The 23,784-nt window shown below is 37.5% G+C and overlaps 1 protein-coding gene across 1 annotated transcript; it reads left to right on the forward strand.

Moving 5' to 3' along the window:
• Nucleotides 1-4,336: 4,336 nt before the first annotated feature.
• TRIM69 (tripartite motif containing 69) lies at nt 4,337-22,214 on the forward strand. Its single transcript, XM_048217940.1, has 7 exons — nt 4,337-4,399; nt 5,060-5,536; nt 6,346-6,441; nt 9,056-9,289; nt 10,047-10,069; nt 10,152-10,276; nt 21,673-22,214. Exons 1-7 carry the CDS (start codon nt 4,337-4,339, stop codon nt 22,212-22,214), a joined length of 1,560 nt encoding a protein of 519 aa, XP_048073897.1.
• Nucleotides 22,215-23,784: the final 1,570 nt, after the last annotated feature.

Here is a 23,784-nt window from a genome sequence, read left to right on the forward strand (position 1 = left end):
CAATGCAATTAAAAAATGGACATAAAACCTGAATAGACAGTCTTCCAAAGAAGACATACAGAAGGCTTATCATTATCTGAAAAGATGCTCATTATCATTAATTGTTAGAGGAATGCAAATCAAAACCACAATGAGATATCACTTCATACCAGTCAAAATGGCTAGTATGAAAAAGACAAGAAATAACAAGTGTTAGTGAAGCTGTGGATAAAAGGAAACCCTCATGCACTATTGGTGATAATGTGAATTGGTGCAGCCACTATGGAAAAGAGTATAGAGTTTCTTCGAAAAAATGAGAATAGAAACACAACCTGATCCAGCAATTCCACTCCTGGGAATTTAGCCAAACAAAACAAAAACATTAATTTAAAAAGATATGTACACCCTTGTGTTCATTGCAGCATTATTTACAATAGCCAAGATATGGAAGCAACCTAAGGGTTTAACAGATGAATGAATAAAGATGTGAGATATATATATATATATGGAGAGAGAGAGAGATAGTTTATTTGTGTATTGTATATATACATATATAATACATACATACACAATGGAATGTTACTCAGCCATAAAAATGACTGAAATCTTGCCATTTGTGACAACATGAATGAACTTAGAGATATTATGCTAAATGAAATAAATCAGACAGAAAAAAGTAAATACTGTATGACTTCACTTATATGTGGAATCTAAAAATTAAAACAAATGACTAAGCAAAATAAAACAGAATCAGACTTACAGATAGAGCAAATAATCTGGTGGTTACCAGAGGGAAGAGAGATGAAGGGATGGGCAAAATAGGAGAAGGTGATTAAAAGGTACAAACTTCCAGTTACAAAATAAATAAGCTATGGGAATGCAATGTACTGCATAGGGAATATAGTTAATAAGATGTAACAACTTTGTATGGTGACAGATGATAGCTAGGTTTACTGTGATCACTTAATAATGTATATAAATGTTGAATCACTATATGGTGTACACCTGAATCTTTATGATATTGTACGTCAGCTATATTCCAGTTAAAACAATTTAATGTATTACTTTGGATTACCAGGTCAAAATGGCAGGCTGCACATACTTGTCCACCTTGTCAAAATCCCATAAAAATTTCATAAAGTATATATACCAAAGAATATAATGGTGCTAGAACACAGGGAATACCCTCGCAGCAGACCAAAAACACTAGGGAATTTTTGCATAATATAAAGAAAATGGGATTTAGTGATACAGAAATCAAACTGTCGAAAAATCTGTAGCACAACACTAGAAAAAGAGAAGATGCTGAAGTGTTCAATCTTGACAAAATTCTGTAAAAATTCTAAATTCAGTCACTTATGCTCACAGCAGAATGAGGCTAAGGAGGAGTCAGCTAAGTATAAATTGAGAGATTGGCAAAGATGGACCAATTCAGGCTTTGGGTCAACTCCAAGTATAGCTGGCCAAGACCCTCTCACTAAATAAAGCAGGAGTATGCTGTCATTATGGGAGTGAAAGCTGGAAATAAAACAGGACAGTGCTCCAGAGAACTTCAAATTCCACAACACAAGTGGAACCTTCACACCCTTTAGGGATGTTTATCTCTGGGCACATCCCATCTGATTCACTTAAGTCTGCCACTGCATTAACTTCCTGGAGAACAATGATTTCTAGTATGCCAAAGAGGCCACAGAACTTCATTATTAATAGATCTAGGCTCTCATTTATAAAGACGGATATCCAAGAATCATCAGAAATTTGAGAAATCCTAGCAACATGAAAGAAAAGCCTCAAGTTACATAAATAGCCACCTAAGAAACAGAGTTAGTGCAGGACATAAAAGAGAATTTAAAAAATCTCATCTACACCTTAATAGCAATTAGGAGAACAGGTTCATCCTGTCTTTGAGAGTGGAGTATCTAGAGACCAAGAAAGCAGTCTTGAAATTAAAAACATGATTGTCTTCTAGCCAAAACCCAGCTGTGCGGAAGGGTTGAATATTAGAACTAATACAGCCAAAAGCAAATTAGTGAGTTAAAATACCAAATTTAAAAATTCTCCTGGGATGTAAACAAAGAGAAAAAGAAGCTTTAGAGAAAAATTAAGAAACACAGAAGGTAGATGTAGTAAATCTAATGTCCATCCAGTATAAACTCTAAAGGAAGAAAACTGAAGATAAACAGGAAGAAATAACCAATAAAGTTAAATAAAAATTACCTAATAATGGGTTTTTTTTTAGCTAAATAATGTTTTAATTGATTAGGGCTGAAAGGATCACTTAATACTGAGAAATACTGAAAAGAAAAACTTAGAGCCATCCTGCTAAAAATTTGTGACTGTAAAGATAAAAAGATAATCCTACACACATCTAGAGGGAAAGAGACTCATTCCTGAAAGAAATTAGAATTAAACTGGCACTGGATTTCTCATCTGCAACACTGAATGCAAATAATGGAAAATGTCCATAAAGTACTGAGAGGAAAATGTTTGAACCTAAAATTTGAAATCTATACAAACTATCATTCAAATGATAGGACAAAATCAGGCTATTATTACTGGAAGTGAAATTATTCCAATGTAATATACTCCCTCTTCCTTAGATCTGCACCAAGTAAGGAGTTGGACCTGAGACTTTTGAATAAAGCTGGGACATCTGAAGAGGTACAACCTTGGTGAAGGAGTGGCAGTGAGAGATAATAAAGAATCCAAACTATTTTGATCTGGGGTCTGAATGAAAAATAAGAGACTCCCTGGAGAATTTTTAACCACAGCTTGCCCTCATACAGGAGTAGGCTTAAAATTTATAATCTCCCTATGATCTAGAGACTTGAAACCGATAAAATTAATATAAAATGGTGGAGTGTTGGTAGTAACTTGTATCTTCAAGAAGAAGTAAACATAAATATTCCCTGGAAGGACTCATCTTTAATCTAGGCAAAATATAAAATAGATATATATAAACTGAATTACACTAAAATCAAGAACTTCTATTCATGGGAAGACACCATAATGGAAGTGAAAATACAAGCCATGTACTGAGAAATGGAAGGAGATACTTATAACACAAGCCACCAAAATAGAACTAGTATCAGGGTGCGTGGGTGGCTCAGTCAGTTAAGTATCAGACTCTTGGTTTTGACTCAGGTCATGATCTCATGGGTCCTGGGATTGAGCCCGGCAGCCAGCTCTGCACTCAGCCAGGCGTCTGCTTGACTTTCTCCCTCTGTCCCTCCCCCATTCTCTCTCTCAAATAAACAAATAAATCTTTAAAAAATAGCACTACTACCTGGACTAGAGAACTACTCTGAGTCAATAAGGAAAAGACAACCCATTAGAAAAATGAGCAAGACTTAGACATTTCTTAACAAAAAAGGATCCACTAACATGAAAAATGTTAAACTGAATTAGTAATTTAAGAAATGCAAATTAAAGCTCTACTGAGATACCATTACACAGCTGCTGGTTTGGCAAAAATTAGAAAATATAACAACAATAAGTGTTGATGAGGCTGTAGAATAACCAAAATTCTCATTCTCTACTACCAGAGTGTAAATCGCTACATTTATTTTGGCAAACAGTTTGGTATTATCTAGTAAAGGTGAAGAGATGCATATCTCATGATCTAGCAATTCTGTTCCTAGGTATAGGTGCTAGAGAAACTCTTATACATGTTCACAAAGGGACACATACAAGAATATTATTAAAAGCATTGGGTGTAATAGTCAGAAAAATTGAAATGAATGTCTACTAACAGTAGACTGGATGCATATGTTGTGATATATTCACATAATGAAATACTATATATAATTGAAAAGGAACAGTTGCATGGGTTCGCCACAGATTAATCTTATGAACATAATGTTAAAAAAAAAAGAAAACAAGTCATAGAAAAATACATACCATATAATTCCAGAAGAAAAACTAAACACTATATTAGCTATGGATGCAATCATAGATGATGACATAATAGAGAAAAGTATAGTAATGTTTAAGTCAAAAGGCAGAATATTGGGTATCTATGAGAAAAAAAGGAGACACGTGCACATGCAATTAGAAAAGAACACACAGGGGACAACAAAGGTACTGGCAATTAGTGTTTTACTTTTTAACCTGGGTGGTAATTACAAAGTGTTGCTTTGTTATTATTATTTAAAATCTAAATGCTTTATACACTCTTATGAATCTATATCTCACAATAAAAAGATAGTAAGAGAATATAGTTTTATACCAATATATTTATAAACTTAGGCAAAGTAAATTCCCAGAAAAATATAAATTACCATAAATGTGTCAGAAAAATATAGAAAATCTGAATGATCCCATAACTATTCAAGAAGTAAATCAGTACTTTCAGATAATGCAAAACAACAACAACAACAACAACAACAACAACAAAGCATCAATCTCAGAAGTTATGCTGGTGAATTTGGCCAAACACTCAAGGAACAGATAATTCTATTACTTTTACACAAACTCAGAGAAGAGAAAAAGAAGGCACACTTCCCAACTACTTTTATCAGTTAGTATAACTTAGATAAGAAAACCAGACAAGGATGGTTTAAGAAAAGAAAATTAAAAGCAATCTCAGTCATGAACATAGAGGTTGAATCCTAAATAAAATATTACCAAACCAAATCTAGTAATACATAAAAAATATATCATGATCAAGATAGGTTAGTTCCAGGAAAGAAAAGCTGGTTTAACATTAAATAACCTAGAAAAACCATTATGTATATATACCAGGAAACATGTGAAAGAATGTTTATAGTAGCATTGGTTGTATGGCAAAACACCAAAATGGTCCAATTGGCTATCAACAGTAAAACGAGTAAATAAATTTTCAATAGAATATTAATATGGAAGTGAAAATGAATGTGTATCAACACAGTTATGTGTATCAACACAGATGACTCTCAAAAGTTATGTTGAACAAAGAAAGCAAATATATATATATGGAAGACTGGTGCTTTTACTCTGGCTGCACCTATTCTCAGCTCCTTTAAGAATGGAGCCTACTCCCCTGCAGTGCTGAAATGGGCAACAAGAAAGAGAAACTCATTTTAGTTGTTCTTTTCCAAAGGTATCTTCCAGACCCTCCTCCAACCTCGACCCAGGCAACTATGGGGAAGTGCGTGATCTGATCACCCAGATACCCTCTAAAGCGCAGATACAAGATATTACTAAGGAGCTACACTGCCCACTGTGTAATGATTGGTTCCATGATCCATTGATGCTAAGCTGTGGCCACAACTTCTGCCAGGCCTGTATCCAAAACTTTTGGAAGCAGCAAGCAAAGGAAACATTCTGTCCTGAGTGTAAGATGCTATGTCAATATAGCAACTGTACATTCAACCTTGTACTTGAGAAGCTGGTAGAGAAGATAAAGAAGCTACCCTTACTTAAGGGCCATCCACAGTGCTCAGAGCATGGAGAGAATCTGAAACTATTCAGTAAGCCAGATGGGAAACTGATCTGCTTTCAATGCAAAGATGCTCGGTTGTCTGTGGGGCAGTCTAAAGATTTCCTGCAGATCTCTGATGCTGTCCGTTTCTTCATGGTGGGTGAGCCCCGGGCCTTGAATAATGCCTTAGGAAAGCTGGGAAAAATCTTTTGTAGGGTCTCTTCTCTCTTTCAACCATACCCCTTTATTCAGATGATTATTAGGAAGCTCAGAAAATACAACATATCTTGCAAAGTTCTTTCTCTAGAGTTGCTGATTATAGGAAAGGAGCAGTGGAGTAGCTCTGGTCTACTCCCTCAATCAATCAAATATTTACCTGTACCCTGCCATGACAGCACTCTGCTAGACACTGTGTAGAATATGGTGTACAAGATATTGCTTGTTATAAAAGTCTTGAAATTTAGTCAAGTTTAAAATGAATAAAACAACAGAAGCAAAATAGTCTACTATTGAAAGCTAAATTTTGTCACATTTGTAATTCATAAAGATTTAGAATTTCAAAGAAGATTAGAGAAAACTGAAATAGGGGTTGTATGGTGAATAAAAGCTTGAATTGGGAAATCATTTGCATTTGAATGGGCAGAAGGAAGAAATGAGTATTCTAAATGAGAACAATGTAAGTAAAAGTATAGTTAGTGAGAACAGTGTAACTAGAAAAGAATATGTAGAGTTATCTTCTTCAAACCCCTGTAGTAAGCTAATAAGAGCATAAAACTGAGTTTTTCTGCTGCTGGTTATTTTCTTTACAATTCTTAGAAGAGATAGGAATTATGATTTAGGTGAAAGGGAAGACTTGCAGCAATAGCTCGATTTTTTCCCCTGACACCCTGGGGCTTTAGAAGAGATAGCCCTATGGCCCTTCATCTCCCAAGTTAATGTGGGTTAATTCTATGTGATATTCTCAGAAGGAGCTCACCCTCCATCAAGGTCAACTGGAGGCAATCCTGAAGGAACTTCAGTCCCTGAAGAATACGCAGAAAGATGCTATTGCTGCTTACAAGGTGAGAAGCAGGGTAGAGGGGTTGAGATAGAACTGAAACACCTTCCTTGTAACTTCAGCTATATGAGTAGAAAGGTGCCTGTACATATATTATCAATACACTAAATGGCACGTGGGCTATAGAATTAGAAAGTGGACACTGTAGGGTGGAAAGAAGTATAGCAGTGAAATAAGTTCTCAATGGTTGATCAACAGAGAGAGCAGACTGACCTTTCCTGTTAAATGCTGATCCTTCTGATGGCTCAGTCACTAGGTGATTGTTCTGAGGTTGTGATCTGTCTGGTCTTTCCCATTATATATGGCAAAATATGGAATTTATCAGAAAAATCCACTGAAGATTGTTATGTCCAAAGAAATACCTTTCTTTTCTTTGGGTTTATAACCAGGCTACCTCTGATTGAAGGTCTCTCGGATTGCTGGTTTTTACCATCCAATTTGATCTTTCCTAGCTTCCCCCAAACTAAATAAACTATTACCTAGAGCTTCACAGGAGCTCTAGGAGAACATTAATAGTTAGAAACTTGGCAAAGCAGACCCTAGGTTATGGGGCTAAATTGGGGGTTCTATTTCTTCACTAATTATTCTATGGAGGAGAATCTTCTCTGGCTTTTGGCATCTGGAAGAAGAAATATGTACGATGAGGGAAAGAAGAAGGATAGATGGAAATAATAATGTCTCCAGAGAATGTTGTTTCTGTTGTAAGAGTTCCCAGTTCAGCTATTACAGTCGACATTCATTCACTCGAAAAATATTTATTGAGTGGGTAAGGTATTACCCACTAGGTAATACCTCCTAGGGTGGGAGACAGATTAATGGGATTAAGTAATCCCATTAATAGCAATAAAATGACAACTGTGATAATTACTATAAATGAAAATAAAGGATACCATAAGAATATATACATGAAGAACTAATCTAGGCTAGGGGAAGGGTATTCTCTGAAGAAATCACCCATTAAAAATTGAGAATTGAAGGATAAGTAACTTAGCCAAGTGAACTGGTTGAGGGGAATATGAAGGAAGTGGCCTGGAGAAGAATGTTCTATGAAGAGCAAAGAGCATATGGAAAAGTCCTGATATAGGAAGCTAGCTGTTATGTTAAACAGAGAGGCCAATAAAATTGGATCATGGTATACCAGATGAGACTGAAGAGGTAGATAAGAGTCCGATTATGTAGGTCCTCGTAGATAACATTAGGATATTTGAACTTCATCCTATGAATAAGAAGCCATTAAAGGGTTTAAATAGGACACGATTTCATCTCATTTTGAAAATAGGAGTCTAGTGGCTGTGTGAAGAGAGACAATGACAAGGATAATTTTAGAAGGCTATGCAGTGATCCCAGAGAGTAATGATGGTGGCTTGCACTAGAGGGGCAGCAGAGATAGAGAAAAATAAACAGCTTCAGCACATGATTTAGAGTTAAAAACAACAACAACAACAACAACAACAACAACAACAACAAACCTGGATGTGGTGACTGATTAGATGTGAGGGGGTGAGTGGAGATGTCAAATAGACAGTTGGATACAGGAATCTGGAGCTCAGAAGTTGGTTTAGGCTGGAAATAAGAAGTCAGCATAGAGATTGATTTAAATCTGTGGAAGGAGAGGATATTACCTAAAAAGAGAATGTAGAATAAGGGGAAAGAGCCCAGGACAGAATGTCAAATAACTCTAATATTTAGAGCTCGGTTAGAGGAGACAGAATCAACAAATAAGACAGAGAAATAGCGATGAAATAGGTAAAAGGAAAACTGGAAAAGTGTGAGCTAGAGAATAGAGTGAATTTTAAGAGTGCCGTTATAACGATGGACCGTAAAATCCAAGCTGGATAAGAGGAGACATGGAACAGAAGAAGGTGAGGAACAGAAATGAAGGGGTCAGTGAGTAAGAGGTTTCAATGAGACCCAGTAATTGTTGCAATAGAAGTACCTGAGTAAGTAAGAAATTAATTTTGGAGATAGTGAAATTGCTGGGGATGATAAAGTCCTGTGTGATTAAGAGAATGAGTAGATAAAGGTTGAAATCACTAGAAATGAGGAGGATAAGGCAGATGGTTCACCCCTCAGGATGTTGCAGTTTAGAAAAGGGGTATAGCAGTTATCAAGTTCAGTGCTTCAGACATTGTTCATCTCCTCTTTCTTCTATATTGTCCTGGCAGTGGAAGTTGCATCCCCCCAACTCTGATTTCTAGATAAGAGTAGTTCTTTCAGCCTCCTTATGGCCCTAGTTTAACAGCATCACTTGGTAGACATCAGTTTGTACTTCTGGGTAGGAGGGTACTATCATTCATTCTAGAATGTTTAATTAATTAATTAACCTCACAGCCTTATTTAATATGGCATTGGTTACCACCCTCGCTACTGCAATAGGTACCTAGAGACCACTTTTGACTATTTCATTCCTGAACTATTAACCTAACTGAGAAAAACAAAGTAAGTTTCCCAAAGGACTCCTACTATTTAATATGGTTGAGTGATGATACTCAAGAGCCATTTTAATGCATTTTCCTGTTATGGTATTTCCCAAGTTGTATGAGTACGGGTGGTGTGGGTCCTCATCCCCAAGTGCTAGTCTCAGTAATTACCATGGTGATGATCGTGGAGGTTTCCAGGAAAACAAGCTACATCTGCAGCAACACATCTCCTTGGAGTTTCTAAAGCTACATCAGTTCCTGCACAGCAAAGAAAAGAACATTTTAAATGAGCTCCGAGAAGAGGGGAAAGCCTTGAATGAGGAGATGGAGCTGAATCTGAACCAGTTTCAAGAACAGTGTCTCTTAGCCAAGGAGATGCTGGTGAGCATCCAAGCACGGATGGAACAGCAGAATCCCTTCGACTTTCTCAAAGTGAGACTCCCTATCAACATAATTATGGGTACACTAGTGGGAAGAAGAGGGATAGAAAGATGGAGAAGCAGCTTTTCCCCCACCAGGAGGGGAAAAACCTACTGTAGTGTTCCCTGGGAGAAAAGCAGAAGGCTACTTTTGCCTTACACTCAATAGGAAGCTGTACTTTCACCCTCCTGAAAAGATAATAAATGTCATTAATAATGGTATCTATTAATATTTTAATATTTCTTCATAAAGAACTTTGAAGGTTTATTTCTCGAAGATAAGAATGTTGCAACCTGAGTTGTATCTTAGACTGGCTTTCAAATGACATATTTGAAAGTGTTTGCCAGTCTTTACTACCTGAAGCTTGACCTCTAAAGAGTCATTGATTATCACCTCAGCACTCAGAAGTTTACTTAGCCAGAGTAAGGAAAAGTGGCTTTGGGACTGAAAGACCTATGGTGTTTTTCTACTGAAACCATGTAGCAGTATAGGTAGAAATAGCCTAACTATTAATTCCTCTTATTCCATGTAAAAGGGAACTCTAGAAAATCAAAATAAGATAAAGTCAGTTTGTCCTGGGTTAGATGAAGGACACCTGAGCAGAAAAGGCATATGGAGGATGGGAGGAGTTGGTGGTGATAGAATGGGGACATCTGCACAGGATCCCAGTATTGATGGTCAAATTGTGGTGGTGGCCAGTATCGCCAAAGAAATTTCTGGTGTTGATAAGCAGACATCTAACTTCTTTATTACTCCTTTTCTCTTCTAGGATATCTCATCTTTCTTGGATAGGTAAGTGTTTCTGTATGGTATTAATATATTTCCTTCAGTCCCTGGAGGATGTTTAAGAGTAAATGATTTATGTGCCCTGCAGATTGGAACAAGGAACAAAGGTGCTGATGCCCAGAGAGCTTATCTCCAGAAAGCTGAACCCTGGCCTGTACAAAGGTCCCATCCAATACATGATGTGGAGGGAAATGCAGTTTTCTCTCTCTCCAGGTATCAATGGGTAGTGGTTACTGGTTCCTGGAATCTATGTTCCTTCTGTGGGACCTCTTCTGTGGCACTAATTAGTACTATAGAGTTTGGGATGGCGGAACGGTAGAGTTTAGCCAAAAGAAGACTAGGTATGACTTCCATCAGTATGACTGTTTCTTCTGGTACCATGACTTTTCACTGGTAAATAGAGTCTGATGTGAGAATTACTTCTCAGCCTATGATTTTGTTTCATTTTTCTATCAAACGTGACAACCATTCATTTTACCTTGTTTTGCTAAATCAGTTCTATAAATCCCTGGTCTTCTCTGCCCTGAGTGAGGAGGTTACTGCATATACTCTTGTATGTAATAGAGTCTTTATAGATCCCCTTGTGTTTGATGTTCATAATGTAGAGTATAACATTTTAGGAGACTGTTTAGAGATCTTCAGTGCTTCAAAAGAAAACCAATAATTTCCACAGATGGGCCAAATAAGGACAAAGTTTTTATTTATCCTGCAGATACCAAAGGACTGAGCAGGAGAAAAGAATACAAATGGCAATTCAAGAACATAAAATAAAGTTCTAAAATAAAGCCGGCTTTATTTATAAAGTTCTAAATAAAGTTTTTTATTATGTTTTTAAATTCACATAGATTCATTATTATTATTGCTTATAGTTAGTGATTTAATGAAAATCACAAATTTATTCCTGTTAACAAATTTTCCAAGTAATTGACATTGAAAACACAGCTTTGCTGAGTTTTAACTAACATAGAATAAAATTTGCCAATTTTAAGTGTACAATTTGATGAGTTTTGACAAATGTATAAACTTTTGTAAACATCTCTAGAAGTTTCTGTCACGTGCAAAATTCCTGCATATCCCTTTGCAGTCAGTTCCTTCATTCTCTCCCTAGCCCCTAACACTCACAGATCTGCTTTATTTCACTTCAGTTGTGGAATCATACATTATATAATCTTCTGTGTCCGGCTTTTTTCACTTAGCATAATGCTTTTTGAGATTTACTTATGTTGTTGCATATATCAATAATCGTGTTTTATGGGTACATCACAGCACAGTGAATCTTTTTCCATCACCTTATTTTTAACTTATTAGTGTTTTTATATTTTCAGTGCATTTTATATAGTTAGCATGGAAAGCCTTGTGGTTTTTTTAATCCAATCTGACAATCGCTTTTAATTGAGGCATTTTGACCACTGGCATTTAATATTATTATCAACATAATTGGGTTTAAATCTAGCATCAGGGTATTTGTTTTTATTCATACCATCTGTCTTAGCTGAGGTAGTATTTGTCAGGTTTCCCACTATAAAGTTACTTCCCCACACCTTTATACTTTGGAAGGAAGTCACTATGCACAGCCCACACTTAAGGAGTGTGGAGTACCTACATAAATTATTTGGAATTCTTCTGCATGGGAGATTTGTTTCTTCTGGCTTGTTATTTTTTATTGAATGCCAAACATGATCAATTTTACATTGCTGTTCACTGGATCTTGTTGTAATCCTTTAAGCTCTAGTGGAGCTTTAACTTTGGCATGTAGTTAAATAACCTTTTTTCCTTTTGACACTTCCTTTAAGCTTTGTTGAGGTGTTTAAGCTTTGTTAGGGTGGTTCAAAAGCAGTCTTTAATCTAGGGCTAACTTAGCCCATTTCCTAAGGTAATACCCTTCTGAGTACTCTGCCTGATGTTCCACATTGTATAACATTTTCCCGTTATGGCTGTCAGGATTGAAAACTATTGCCAGACTTGTGTGAGCTCTAGAAAATGTTCAGCCTACTGCTTTCTAGAGATTCTTTCATTGGCCCTAGTTAGTTTCACTGCATATCGGTACAGCCTTAAAGGAATCCCTTTGTAGATATTTGAAAGTCTCTGTATAGCTCCCTCTTCTGTGTTACTCTACTCTGCAAATTCTAGCAGTGTTCAGATCACATTATGTTTTTCTTTTGTACTCTTTGCCCTGTAAAATCAAAATTCACTTCTAGCAATCATTTAAAGCACAAACTGATTTTTCTTTATTTTTGGTATAAGTCTACATCTAAGAAAATCAAATAAGATTCACTTAATCTATGGCTATTTTACTAATAATATAACTGTGGTCAAACCTTGGTAAAATATACTTCATACTTTTTATTTCTAGGCCTTTGCTTATTCCTCAGGCTTGGATTTTCTCCATTCCTGCCTTACAATAGAAGCTATTGTTTTAGGGCAGAGGCTGGTTCTTTTTTAATAAATGGTCTGATAGTAAATATTTAAGGCTTTATGGGTTGTGTGTTTCCACAAAACTTAACTACTTAACTGTCATTGCTGTGAAATGGCAACCATATACAATGTGTAAATGAATGGCTGTTAATGTGTTCAATTTTCAATTAATGTTTTCAAAACAAATTTATTTACAAAACAGGCAGCAGGCCATATTCGGCCTGTTGGTTGTTGTTTTATCAATTTCAGTGTATATTAAAACACTTTAATGTATTTCTTTTAGTGTGTATCAGTAAAATGTTACTGAAGTTCATTCATTTATTCAACACACTCTTATAGAGAGCCTACTATATGCTAAGCACTAAGTTGGACTCAACAGATACAGAAATAAAAGACATAGTTTCTGTTCCCAGGAAGGAGAGGCTAAAAGCCAAAGCAGAGTCTATACCAGCTACCTAGGTGAAAAGTTATTAAGAGCTAAGCCAAAGGTATGGGAATGGGAATGAAAAATAAAGAATAAATTCTAGAGACAGAATTCCAGAAGCTGAAATATACTGGACAGGAGCTGGTAATAGGGGATAGAACTATAGGGGGTGCCTGGGTGGCTCAGTTGTTAAGCGTCTGCCTTCGGCTCAGGGGGTGATCCCAGAGTCCTAGGATCGAGCCCCACATCAGGCTCTTCTGCTATGAGCCTGCTTCTTCCTCTCCCACTCCCCCTGCTTGTGTTCCCTCTCTTGATGGCCATCTCTCTCTGTCAAATAAATAAATAAAATCTTAGGGAAAAAAAAGAATAGAACTATAGGAGATACAGATTTTGGAGGAGTTCAATTTTGGTCATGTTGTGTTGAAGGACCTTTGAGGAGTTCAATTTTGGTCATGTTGTGTTGAAGGACCTATAGGAAAACCAAGTGAACATATTCAAATGGATAACTATTCTAACTGGAGCTTAGAAGAGACCAGGGCTGGAATAATCAGTATAGAGTAGGGTGGCTGAAGCTATTGATGTAAATGAGATTTCCCAAGAACAGTGAGAACATACAGTTAAGGAAGGAACATCTTATATAGAAATAAATAAAGGGAAATGAAGCCTCCCAAAAATATTGAGGAATTTTGGCAAAAGAGGTAAGAGAAAAACCAGGAAATGAAGTTGACACAGAATCTAAGGAAAGAGAGTGTCAAGAAGAAGGGAGCGGTCACTCATGCCAAATGTGAAGATCAATTTAGAAAATGATTGGAGGGGTACCTGGGTGGCTTAGTTGGTTAAGCAGCCAACTCTTGATTTTGGCTCAGGTCATGATCTCAGGGTTGTGAGATCAAGCCCTGCATTTGGGTTCCACATTGGGCCTGGAGCCTGCTTAAGATTCTCTCTTCCTCTCCCCTTTCACCCCCCCAACCCCACCATCTCTCTCCCTCTCTAAAAAAAAGAAAAAAAGAAAGAAAGAAAGAAAGAAAGAAAGAAAGAAAGAAAGAAAGAAAGAAAAAAAAAAGAAAAAAGAAAATGATTGGAAAGAGATATTTTTAACAGGAATTGGGAGTTTGGTAAGGACAATTTTATTTTTTATTCAAGTATAATTAACACATCATGTGTTATATTCATTTCAGGCATACAATAAAATGATTCAATGATTCATATATTTTTTTAGTGCTCATTAAGATAAGTGTACTCTTAATCCCCTTTATTTTACTCATTCTCCCACCCATCTCCCCTCTGGCAACCACCAGTTTGTTCTCTGTATTTAAGAGTTTGTTTTCTTGCAACACCTGGTTGGCTCAGTCAGTGGAGCGTGCAACTCTTGATCTCAGGGTTGTGAGTTCAAGCCCCCCATGTTGGGTGTAGAGATAACTTAAAAATAAAATCTTTTAAAAAAGGGGGGGTTGCCAAACCAGGCAAAGACCCCCTCAAAAAGGAGAATTACAGACTGATTTCCCTAATGAATATGGACGCCAAAATCCTCAACAAGATACTTGCTAATAGAATCCAACAGTTCATTAAAAGGATTATCCACCACGATCAAGTGGGATTCATACCTGGGATGCAAGCGTGGTTCAATATTTGCAAATCAATCAGCGTGATACATCATATCAACAAGAAAAGACTCAGGAACCATAGGATCCTCTCAATCGATGCCGAAAAAGCATTTGACAAAATACAGCATCCTTTCCTGATTAAAACCCTTCAGAGTGTAGGAATAGAAGGTACATTTCTCAATCTCATAAAAGCCATCTATGAAAAGCCTACTGCAAATATTATTCTCAATGGGGAAAAGCTGGAAGCCTTTCCCTTAAGATCAGGAACACGACAAGGATGCCCACTCTCGCCACTATTATTCAACATAGTACTAGAAGTCCTTGCAACAGCAATCAGACAACAAAAAGGGATCAAAGGTATTCTAATCGGCAAAGAAGAAGTCAAAATGTCTCTCTTCGCAGATGACATGATACTCTATATGGAAAACCCAAAAGAAGCCACTCCCAAACTATTAGAAGTTATAGAGCAATTCAGTAACGTGGCGGGATACAAAATCAATGCTCAGAAATCAGCTGCATTTCTGTACGCGAATAACGAGAATGAAGAAAGAGAAATTAGGGAACCCATCCCATTCACAATAGCACCAAAAACCATACGTTACCTTGGAATTAACTTAACCAGAGACGTAAAGGACCTTTATTCTAGAAACTATAAATCACTCTTAAAAGACATTGAGGAAGACATAAAAAGATGGAAAGATATTCCATCCTCATGGATCGGAAGAATTAACATAGTTAAAATGTCCATGCTACCCAGAGCAATCTACACTTTCAATGCTATCCCGATCAAAATACCGATGACATTTTTCAAAGAACTGGAACAAATAGTCCTTAAATTTGTATGGAACCAGAAAAGACCCCGAATCTCCAAGGAACTGTTGAAAAGGAAAAACAAAGCTGGGGGCATGACAATGCCGGATTTCGAGCTGTACTACAAAGCTGTGATCACAAAGACAGCATGGTACTGGCACAAAAACAGACACATAGACCAATGGAACAGAATAGAGAGCCCAGAAATGGACCCTCAGCTCTTTGGGCAACTAATATTTGATAAAGCAGGAAAAAACATCCGGTGGGAAAAAGACAGTCTCTTCAATAAATGGTGCTGGGAAAATTGGACAGCTACATGCAAAAGAATGAAACTTGACCACTATCTCACACCATACACAAAAATAAACTCCAAATGGATGAAAGACCTCGATGTGAGACAGGAATCCATCAAAATTCTAGAGGAGAACATAGGCAGCAACCTCTACGACATCGGCCAAAGCAACCTTTTTCATGATACATCCCCAAAGGCAAGAGAAACAAAAGATAATATGAATTTATGGGACTTCATCAAGATTAAAAGTTTCTGCACAGCCAAGGAAACAGTCAGAAAAACTAAGAGGCAGCCCACGGAATGGGAGAAGATATTTGCAAATGACACTACAGATAAAGGACTGGTATCCAAGATCTACAAAGAACTTCTCAAACTCAATACACGAGAAACAAATAAACAAATCAAAAAATGGGCAGAAGATATGAACAGACACTTTTCCAATGAAGACATACAAATGGCTAACAGACACATGAAAAAATGTTCAAAATCATTAGCCATCAAGGAAATTCAAATCAAAACCACACTGAGATACCACCTTACGCGAGTTAGAATGGCAAAAATAGACAAGGCAAGAAACAACAATTGTTGGAGAGGATGTGGAGAAAGGGGATCCCTCCTACATCGCTGGTGGGAATGCAAGTTGGTACAGCCACTCTGGAAAACAGTGTGGAGGTCCCTTAAAAAGTTAAAAATTGAGCTACCCTATGATCCAGCCATTGCACTACTGGGTGTTTACCCCAAAGATACAGACATAATGAAGAGAAGGGCCATATGCACCCCAATGCTCATAGCAGCAATGTCCACAATAGCTAAATCGTGGAAGGAGCCGAGATGCCCTGCAACAGATGACTGGATTAAGAAGTTGTGGTCCATATATACAATGGAATATTACTCAGCAATCAGAAAGAACGAGTTCTCAACATTTGCTACAACATGGACGGCACTGGAGGAGATAATTCTAAGTGAAATAAGTCAAGCAGAGAAAGACAACTATCATATGATTTCTCTCATCTATGGAACATAAGAACTAGAATGATCAGTAGGGGAAGAAAGGGATAAAGAAAGGGGGGGTAATCAGAAGGGGGAATGAAACATGAGAGACTATGGACTATGAGAAACAAACTGAGGGCTACAGAGGGGAGGGGGGTGGGGGAATGGGATAGGCCGGTGATGGGTAGTAAGGAGGGCACATATTGCATGGTGCACTGGGTGTTATACACAACTAATGAATCATCGAGCCTTACATCGAAAACCGGGGATGTACTGTATGGTGACTAACATAATATAATAAAAAATCATTATAAAAAAAAATAAAAAATAAAATAAAAAAGGGGGGGTTGGTCTTTTTTTTTCTTTGTTCATTTGTTTTCTTAAATTCCACATATGGGTGGAATCATATGGTGTGTTTTTCTCTGACTGACTTATTTCACTTGGCATTACATCCTCTAGATCCATCCATGTTGTCACAAATGTCAAGATTTTATTCTTTTTTATGGCTGAGTAATATTTCATTGTATATATATCACCTCTTTTTTATCCATTCATCTACCGATGGATACTTAGGTTGGTTCCATATCTTAGCTATTGTAAATAATGCTGCAATAAACATAGGGGTGCATATATCTTTTCAAATTAGTGTTTTCATATTCTTTGGGTAAATACCCAGTAGTGGAATTACTGGATCATATGGTAATTCTATGTTTAATTTTTTGAGGAAACTTCATACTGTTTTCTATAGTGGCTGCACCAATTTGCATTCCCACCAACAATACACGAGGGTTCCATTTTCTCCACATCTTCCAACACTTGTTATTTCTCATATTATTGATTCTAGCCATTCTGACAGGTGTAAGGTGATCTTAATTTGCATTTCTCTGAGGCTTAATGATGTTGAGCATCTTTTTATGTGTCTGTTGGCCATCTGTATGTCTTCTTTGGAAAATGTCTATTCAGGTCCTGTGCCCATTTTTTTTTAAAGATTTTATTTATTTATTTATTTGACAGAGATAGAGACAGCCAGCGAGAGAGGGAACACAAGCAGGGGGAGTGGGAGAGGAAGAAGCAGACTCATAGCAGAAGAGCCTGATGTGGGGCTCGATCCCATAACACTGGGATCACGCCCTGAGCCGAAGGCAGATGCTTAACCGCTGTGCCACCCAGGCGCCCCCGTGCCCATTTTTTTAAACTGGATTATTTGTTTTTTTGTTGTTGTCTAAGTTCTTTATGTATTTTGGAAATTAACCCCTTAGAGGATATATCATTTGCAAATATCTTTTCCCATTCAGTTGTATAAGTTGTATAAATTCTTTATGTACTTTGGCTGCTAGGCCTGTGAGTGTACTGGTGTGTGGTGTTATCTTTCAGTGAGGTAATTTTAAAAGAGTGGAATGTGTAGAAGTTATATTATGAAGGGTTCAGGAGTGATTTGGAATGAAGCAGTAGTGAAGTGAATAGATCACTCGAGAAGCTCCACTAAAAGGGAGGATGTGAATGTGGCAACAAAGTCAAAAGAAGACTTTTAAATACATTTTATTTAAGTAATCTCTACACCTAACATGGGGCTCAAACCCCTGACCTCCACATCAAGAGTCACATTTGCTTCCAACTGAGCCAGCCAGGCACCCCAAAAGAGAACTTTAAAAAACATAGTGAAGGGGGGGTGCCAGGGTGGCTCAGTTGTTAAGTGTCTGCCTTCAGCTCAGGTCATGATCCCAGGGTCCTGGGATCAAGCCTCCACATTGGACTCCCTGCTCAGCAGGAAGCCTGCTTCTCCCTCTCCCACTCCCCCTGCTTGCGTTCCCTCTCTCACTGTCTCTTTCTCTGTCAAATAAATAAATAAAATCTTTTTAAAAAATAGTGAAGGAAAACAGCCTATAGAAAGGCAGAAACCAATGGTATAAGACAGGGGATAACTGGTGGAAGTAGGGAAGAGTGAGTAAGATCTAGCAGAGAAAAGTATTGACTTTACTCAGTTTCCTCTGAAAATGGAGAGAAGATAAAATGGTAGAGGCAAACAACTTTATCAGATGGAACTTGCAGAATGAGTGGGAAGAATTGAGGGATTCCTACAAGATGTACTATAGTTTCTTTGTGAAGCAGGAGGTGAAGTCACCTGCCTGGCAGTAAGGAAGGAAGTGATGAAACTGAGGTGTGAGGAGGGAGATTCACTTCAAAAGAAGAGTGATTTTTACATGAGGATAAGGATTAGAGTAGGGGTCTAGAAGTGGCAGTGGTGGCTCCTGGATCTCTGGTTTTGAATTTAAAAAATGAATAGTCTAATGAACTTTTCAAGTTGTATTTTTTGGAGAAGAACCAGTCAGGTTTCTGTTAAAGTAAGAAGGTGATGAGAGAATTTTGTAAAGCAAGGATGCAGGAGAGTTATTTAGGGAGGGAGTTCTAAAGGGCAGAGTGAAAAGGGACGGGTGGGGGCAGTGGGAGGATGGGTGAAGGTAGAGGAAGCAAAGAACAGAATAATGGGGATAAGAGTACATTAGGGGATAAATCATTGGAAGGGTCTACATTATGGGTTTTGGCCAAGGATAACAGGAATATGAGGCATGGTGGAATTAGTTGGGTGTCAAGGATTCAAGTGGAACTCTGAAGTTCATTTATTTATTTAACAAATAGTTACTTGAATGCCTATGAACAGTTCCAAATTTTGAAGGTATGTGAGGAAACAAAACAGATAAAGTCCCCACCATCTCAGAGATTACATTGTAGTGGAGGAAATGGACAATGAAACAGTAAATAATTTCACATAGTGATAACCATTGTCAAGCAAATCAAGCAAGGTACATTCAGTAAGTAAGTATTCATGAGAAAAAATAAAGTAGGATAAGGGTACAAACAGTGATGGATAGATGAACATGCTATTTTTGGTATTAGCCAGAAAAAAAAACGTCTTTGAGGAGTTAACTTCCCCCTCCCTATGTTTTACTATGGACATTTCCAAACATACAGAAAAGTTTAAAGAATTTCATCGTGAACACTGCTATACCTACCTAGATTCTATCACTAACATCTCACTGAACTTGCATGAACAAGGGCTGGAATAATGTAAAGGAATGAACCCTATGGGGAAAGAGTGTTTGAGGACAAAGGAAAGAAAGCGTAACAGCCCTAAAGTCTGAATGACTTTGGTATATTCAAGAAACAGCCAATAGGTAAAGGTGATTGGATCAAAGTAAATAAGGGAGGTATGTGTTAGGAGGTGAGGTCACAGAGGTAGGTAAATCATGTAGATCCTGTTTGCTCTGTAAGGACTCCAGATTTTATCTTGGGTGTGATGGAAAGCATACGAGTGTGTTGAGTAGAACTGGATGATTTCATTCATATTGCAGAATAGGATGCAGATGGGTAAGAGTGGAAACAGAACAGTTAAAAAGCTATTACAATAGTTCCAGGCCAGTAGTATTTGTGAAAGTTATCGGTCTTTAAAATATATTTTAAAGGTGGAGTTGATAGAATTTACTGTTGGACTCAATATGGTATGAGAAAAAAACAGGGGAGGCAAAGCTGACTAATAGGAATCTTTGGAGCCTGGGCAGGCTGAGTTAGCTGGAAGTATGAAAGGCTTGGTGACAACAGCAGACTGGGGTTCTAAAAAGGTTGGTAAGGAGTCTATATGACATCTCCAAAGAAATCCCAGTTCTCACGTTAGAAAGAGCAACAACCCAAGACAAATGGGGATATGTGAGGGAGGGAATATTCAGCTTCTATGGAAAAAGTCAGGATTCTACAAAGTCTCCTGTTAGAAGAGAATTCCTTGGGATGTTAAAGACTTTGGCTTCTCTGGGAAGAGATTTGGACTGGATTGATCTCACTTCCAAGGACAAATAAATCCATTAACAACAAGTGTATGCATATATGTATCTGTGCCCCTTACATGAACACATAATTTTTTTGTTTCCTTTATCAAATTTTGTGCCAAGGTTTGATGACCTGACACCTAAAATTTGTGTCATCTCCTTGCTGATATGCTTCCAACATCTCTTCATTTAGAATTTCTTTTTTACACTGCTGCCCACTTACTTGTCTAAACCAGTGCTTGACAAATAATGTGAGGAAGGACCAGTTTTTAAAATCTCAACCTGTCATGGACTAATATATTTGTAGAAGACAATATAAATTAATTACCAAAAAAAGTGGAATAAAAAAACATTACAAAGTACAAGCCCAATTGTTTAATTATTAGATCAACTGACATAAAATTACTCTATCAGATTGCTATGAAAGATTCTAAGAGAGGGGTGCCTGGGTGACTCAGTTGGGTAAGTGTCTGACTCTTGATTTCAGCTCAGGTCATGATCTCAGGGTCATGGGATCCAGCGTCAGAATGGGCTGCTTGCTCAATGGGGAGTCTGCTGGAGATTCTCTCCCTCTGCTCCCCACCCCTCACTCGCTTTCTCTAAAATAAGTAAATAAATCTTAAAAAAAAAAACTTTCTACGAGCTTACTCTTAATTTCTGTACTATTTTGTCCCAATTGGTGACCCACATTCTGATTAACGTGGCATAAACCACTCCACATCTTAAAAGTCCCATTACCTATTAAATCACATATAAACTTCTCACCATTGTCCTCTAAACCCTCCCAGTTAGCTCAGACTTACCTGCCTCTAATAGGTATTTACTCTCTCGCGTAAGCTACTATTTTTAACCCATTCCTTTTTGCCTCTGTTTACCCAGTACATCCTGAATACATCTCATAACTGAAATATTTATTGTCTTTAGAAAGTTTTCCAAGGACAAACTTACCTAATCTTTATGCTTTCAACATTTGTATTTTCTTAAATTTATTAGTACAGATGAATATTATTTGTATTGTTTTCTTTGTTGGAGCATAAATTGCTTCAAAGTAAAGTCAGATTTTTACCACAAATTTAAAAATGTCTAGAATATAGCCACATGGGTATAAAACAATAAAAAGTATATAAGTAATTATTTGTCTAAGAGCATATGTACATGGGAAGATAAAGTACTGACGTCTGTGTAAATACGGTCTTTTACTATGGGAATTTACATTCATCCCTTTTCTCCCATGCCCTGCTTTTTTTTCTTACTAGGCCTATCTTCATTAACTCTAGACCCTAAAACAGCTCACCCAAATCTGATGCTCTCCAAAAACCGGACCAGTGTGTGGCATGGTGACATTAAGCAGGTAATGCCCGATGATCCAGAGAGGTTTGACTCAAGTGTGGCTGTGCTGGGCTCAAAAGGCTTCACATCTGGAAAGTGGTACTGGGAAGTAGAAGTAGCAAAGAAGACAAAATGGACAGTTGGAGTCGTCAGAGAATCCATCATTCGGAAGGGCAGCTGCTCTCTAACTCCTGAGCAAGGATTCTGGCTTTTAAGACTAAGAAACCAAACTGACCTAAAGGCTCTGGATTTGCCTTCTTGCAGTCTGAAACTGACTAATAACCTCAACAAGGTGGGCATATACCTGGATTATGAAGGAGGGCAGGTGTCCTTCTACAATGCTAAAACCATGACCCACATTTACACCTTCACTAGCACTTTCATGGAGAAACTTTATCCCTACTTCTGCCCGTGCCTTAATGATGGTGGAGAGAATAAAGAACCCTTGCATATCATACACCCACAGTAATTAGTCATACTATTGTATAAATTCAGGGTGTTATTAAAGAGGTATTAAAATAGTTTACCAGTCTCACTGGTTTCTCTTCCCAGTTTATGGGGAACTCTAGAATAAAGAAGAAATGATTCAATTCACAAACTAAATTCTATTCTCAGGGTCTTAAGTGGATTTCACCGGAGCTTTTCAAAATGTCCTTCTAATTCTCTGGGGTCTTCTAGGACACAGGAGCCACTCTTCATGAGAATGATCATCATGCTATTATTACTGGAGCAAACTGCAACTTCAGTTCGTGATGCTTGGAAACACTTTCCAAACATACCCTGAAATTCTATTATGCTGTCATTATTCTCAGCACAAGACTCTTAATAGATAAATTTTCAGATGTGTACTCTTCTTCCTATTTATCTTTTATTTTTTTAAGATTTTATTTATTCGTTCTGAGAGAGAGAGAGCATGAGTGGGAAGAGGAACAGAGGGAGAAGGAAGAGCAGACTCCCTGCTGAGCAGGGAGCCCAACAAGGGGCTCAATCCCAGGACTCCAGGATCACGACTTGAGCCAAAGGCAGACACTTAATCAACTGAGCCACCCAGGCTCCCCTCCCCATTTATCTTTTAACATAAATTTTGCAACATATTTCTTTTCTAGAACTTGTTACAGTGATTAAAAAAAAACTGTTCCAGAGATTTATTGAAAAAACTAGGAAATCATCTGGGCTAGTTTATAATTTTGTCTTGAATTCTCTTAAGATACTTGTTTAGTCCAGCAAATCTGACTCTCTCACTCTTTTTCTTGCTTTATTTGTCTGTGGAGGTACTTGGTTTTTTGTGTTCAAATACATTTAAGTATTTCAGTCTGCTTTTGACTATGTCCTATATATCATTCGTGCCTATAATTTAAATATCAATATTTTTTAATCTTGTTCTCTCCAGTATACTCATTCTCCAGCATGTTCCTTCTAAGTCTAAAGTTCTTAGTATTGGGGCGCCTGGGTGGCACAGTCGTTAAGCGTCTGCCTTCGGCTCAGGGCGTGATCCTGGCGTTCTGGGATCGAGCCCCACATCAGGCTCCTCCGCTGGGAGCCTGCTTCTTCCTCTCCCACTCCCCCTGCTTGTGTTCCCTCTCTTGCTGGCTGTCTCTGTCAAATAAATAAATTTAAAAAAATCTTTAAAAAAAATTAAGTTCTTAGTATCGTTTATCTCAGTAATACCCTTGATGAACCATCCCTTCTTTTCCTTCGAAGTCCTATCTAACTGGGCTTCCTTCTCTATATCTGACAGGGTTTTTTTTGTGTGTGTGTGTGGGGGGGTTATCTAGGACCTGCAACACTGGCCCTTTAAAATTACAATTAGCACAGCTCTTTGGCAGGGTAAAAGCCCCCTATCTTATCTATCATAATGGGAAGGATACACACATACCACAGGTAATATTCCTGTAGTGTTGGCATCTACAATATATTCATAGCTGCTGAGTTGGGTAAACAGCCATGACATGATTATGGCTACTTTTAAGAAATTACTTTAAAAAAAAAGAATAAATAAATTCATGGAACCTGGCTGGCTCAGTCAGTAGAGCATGTGA

Source organism: Ursus arctos, unplaced genomic scaffold, assembly GCF_023065955.2.
Source record: "Ursus arctos isolate Adak ecotype North America unplaced genomic scaffold, UrsArc2.0 scaffold_36, whole genome shotgun sequence".
Classification (NCBI taxonomy): Eukaryota; Metazoa; Chordata; class Mammalia; order Carnivora; family Ursidae; genus Ursus; species Ursus arctos.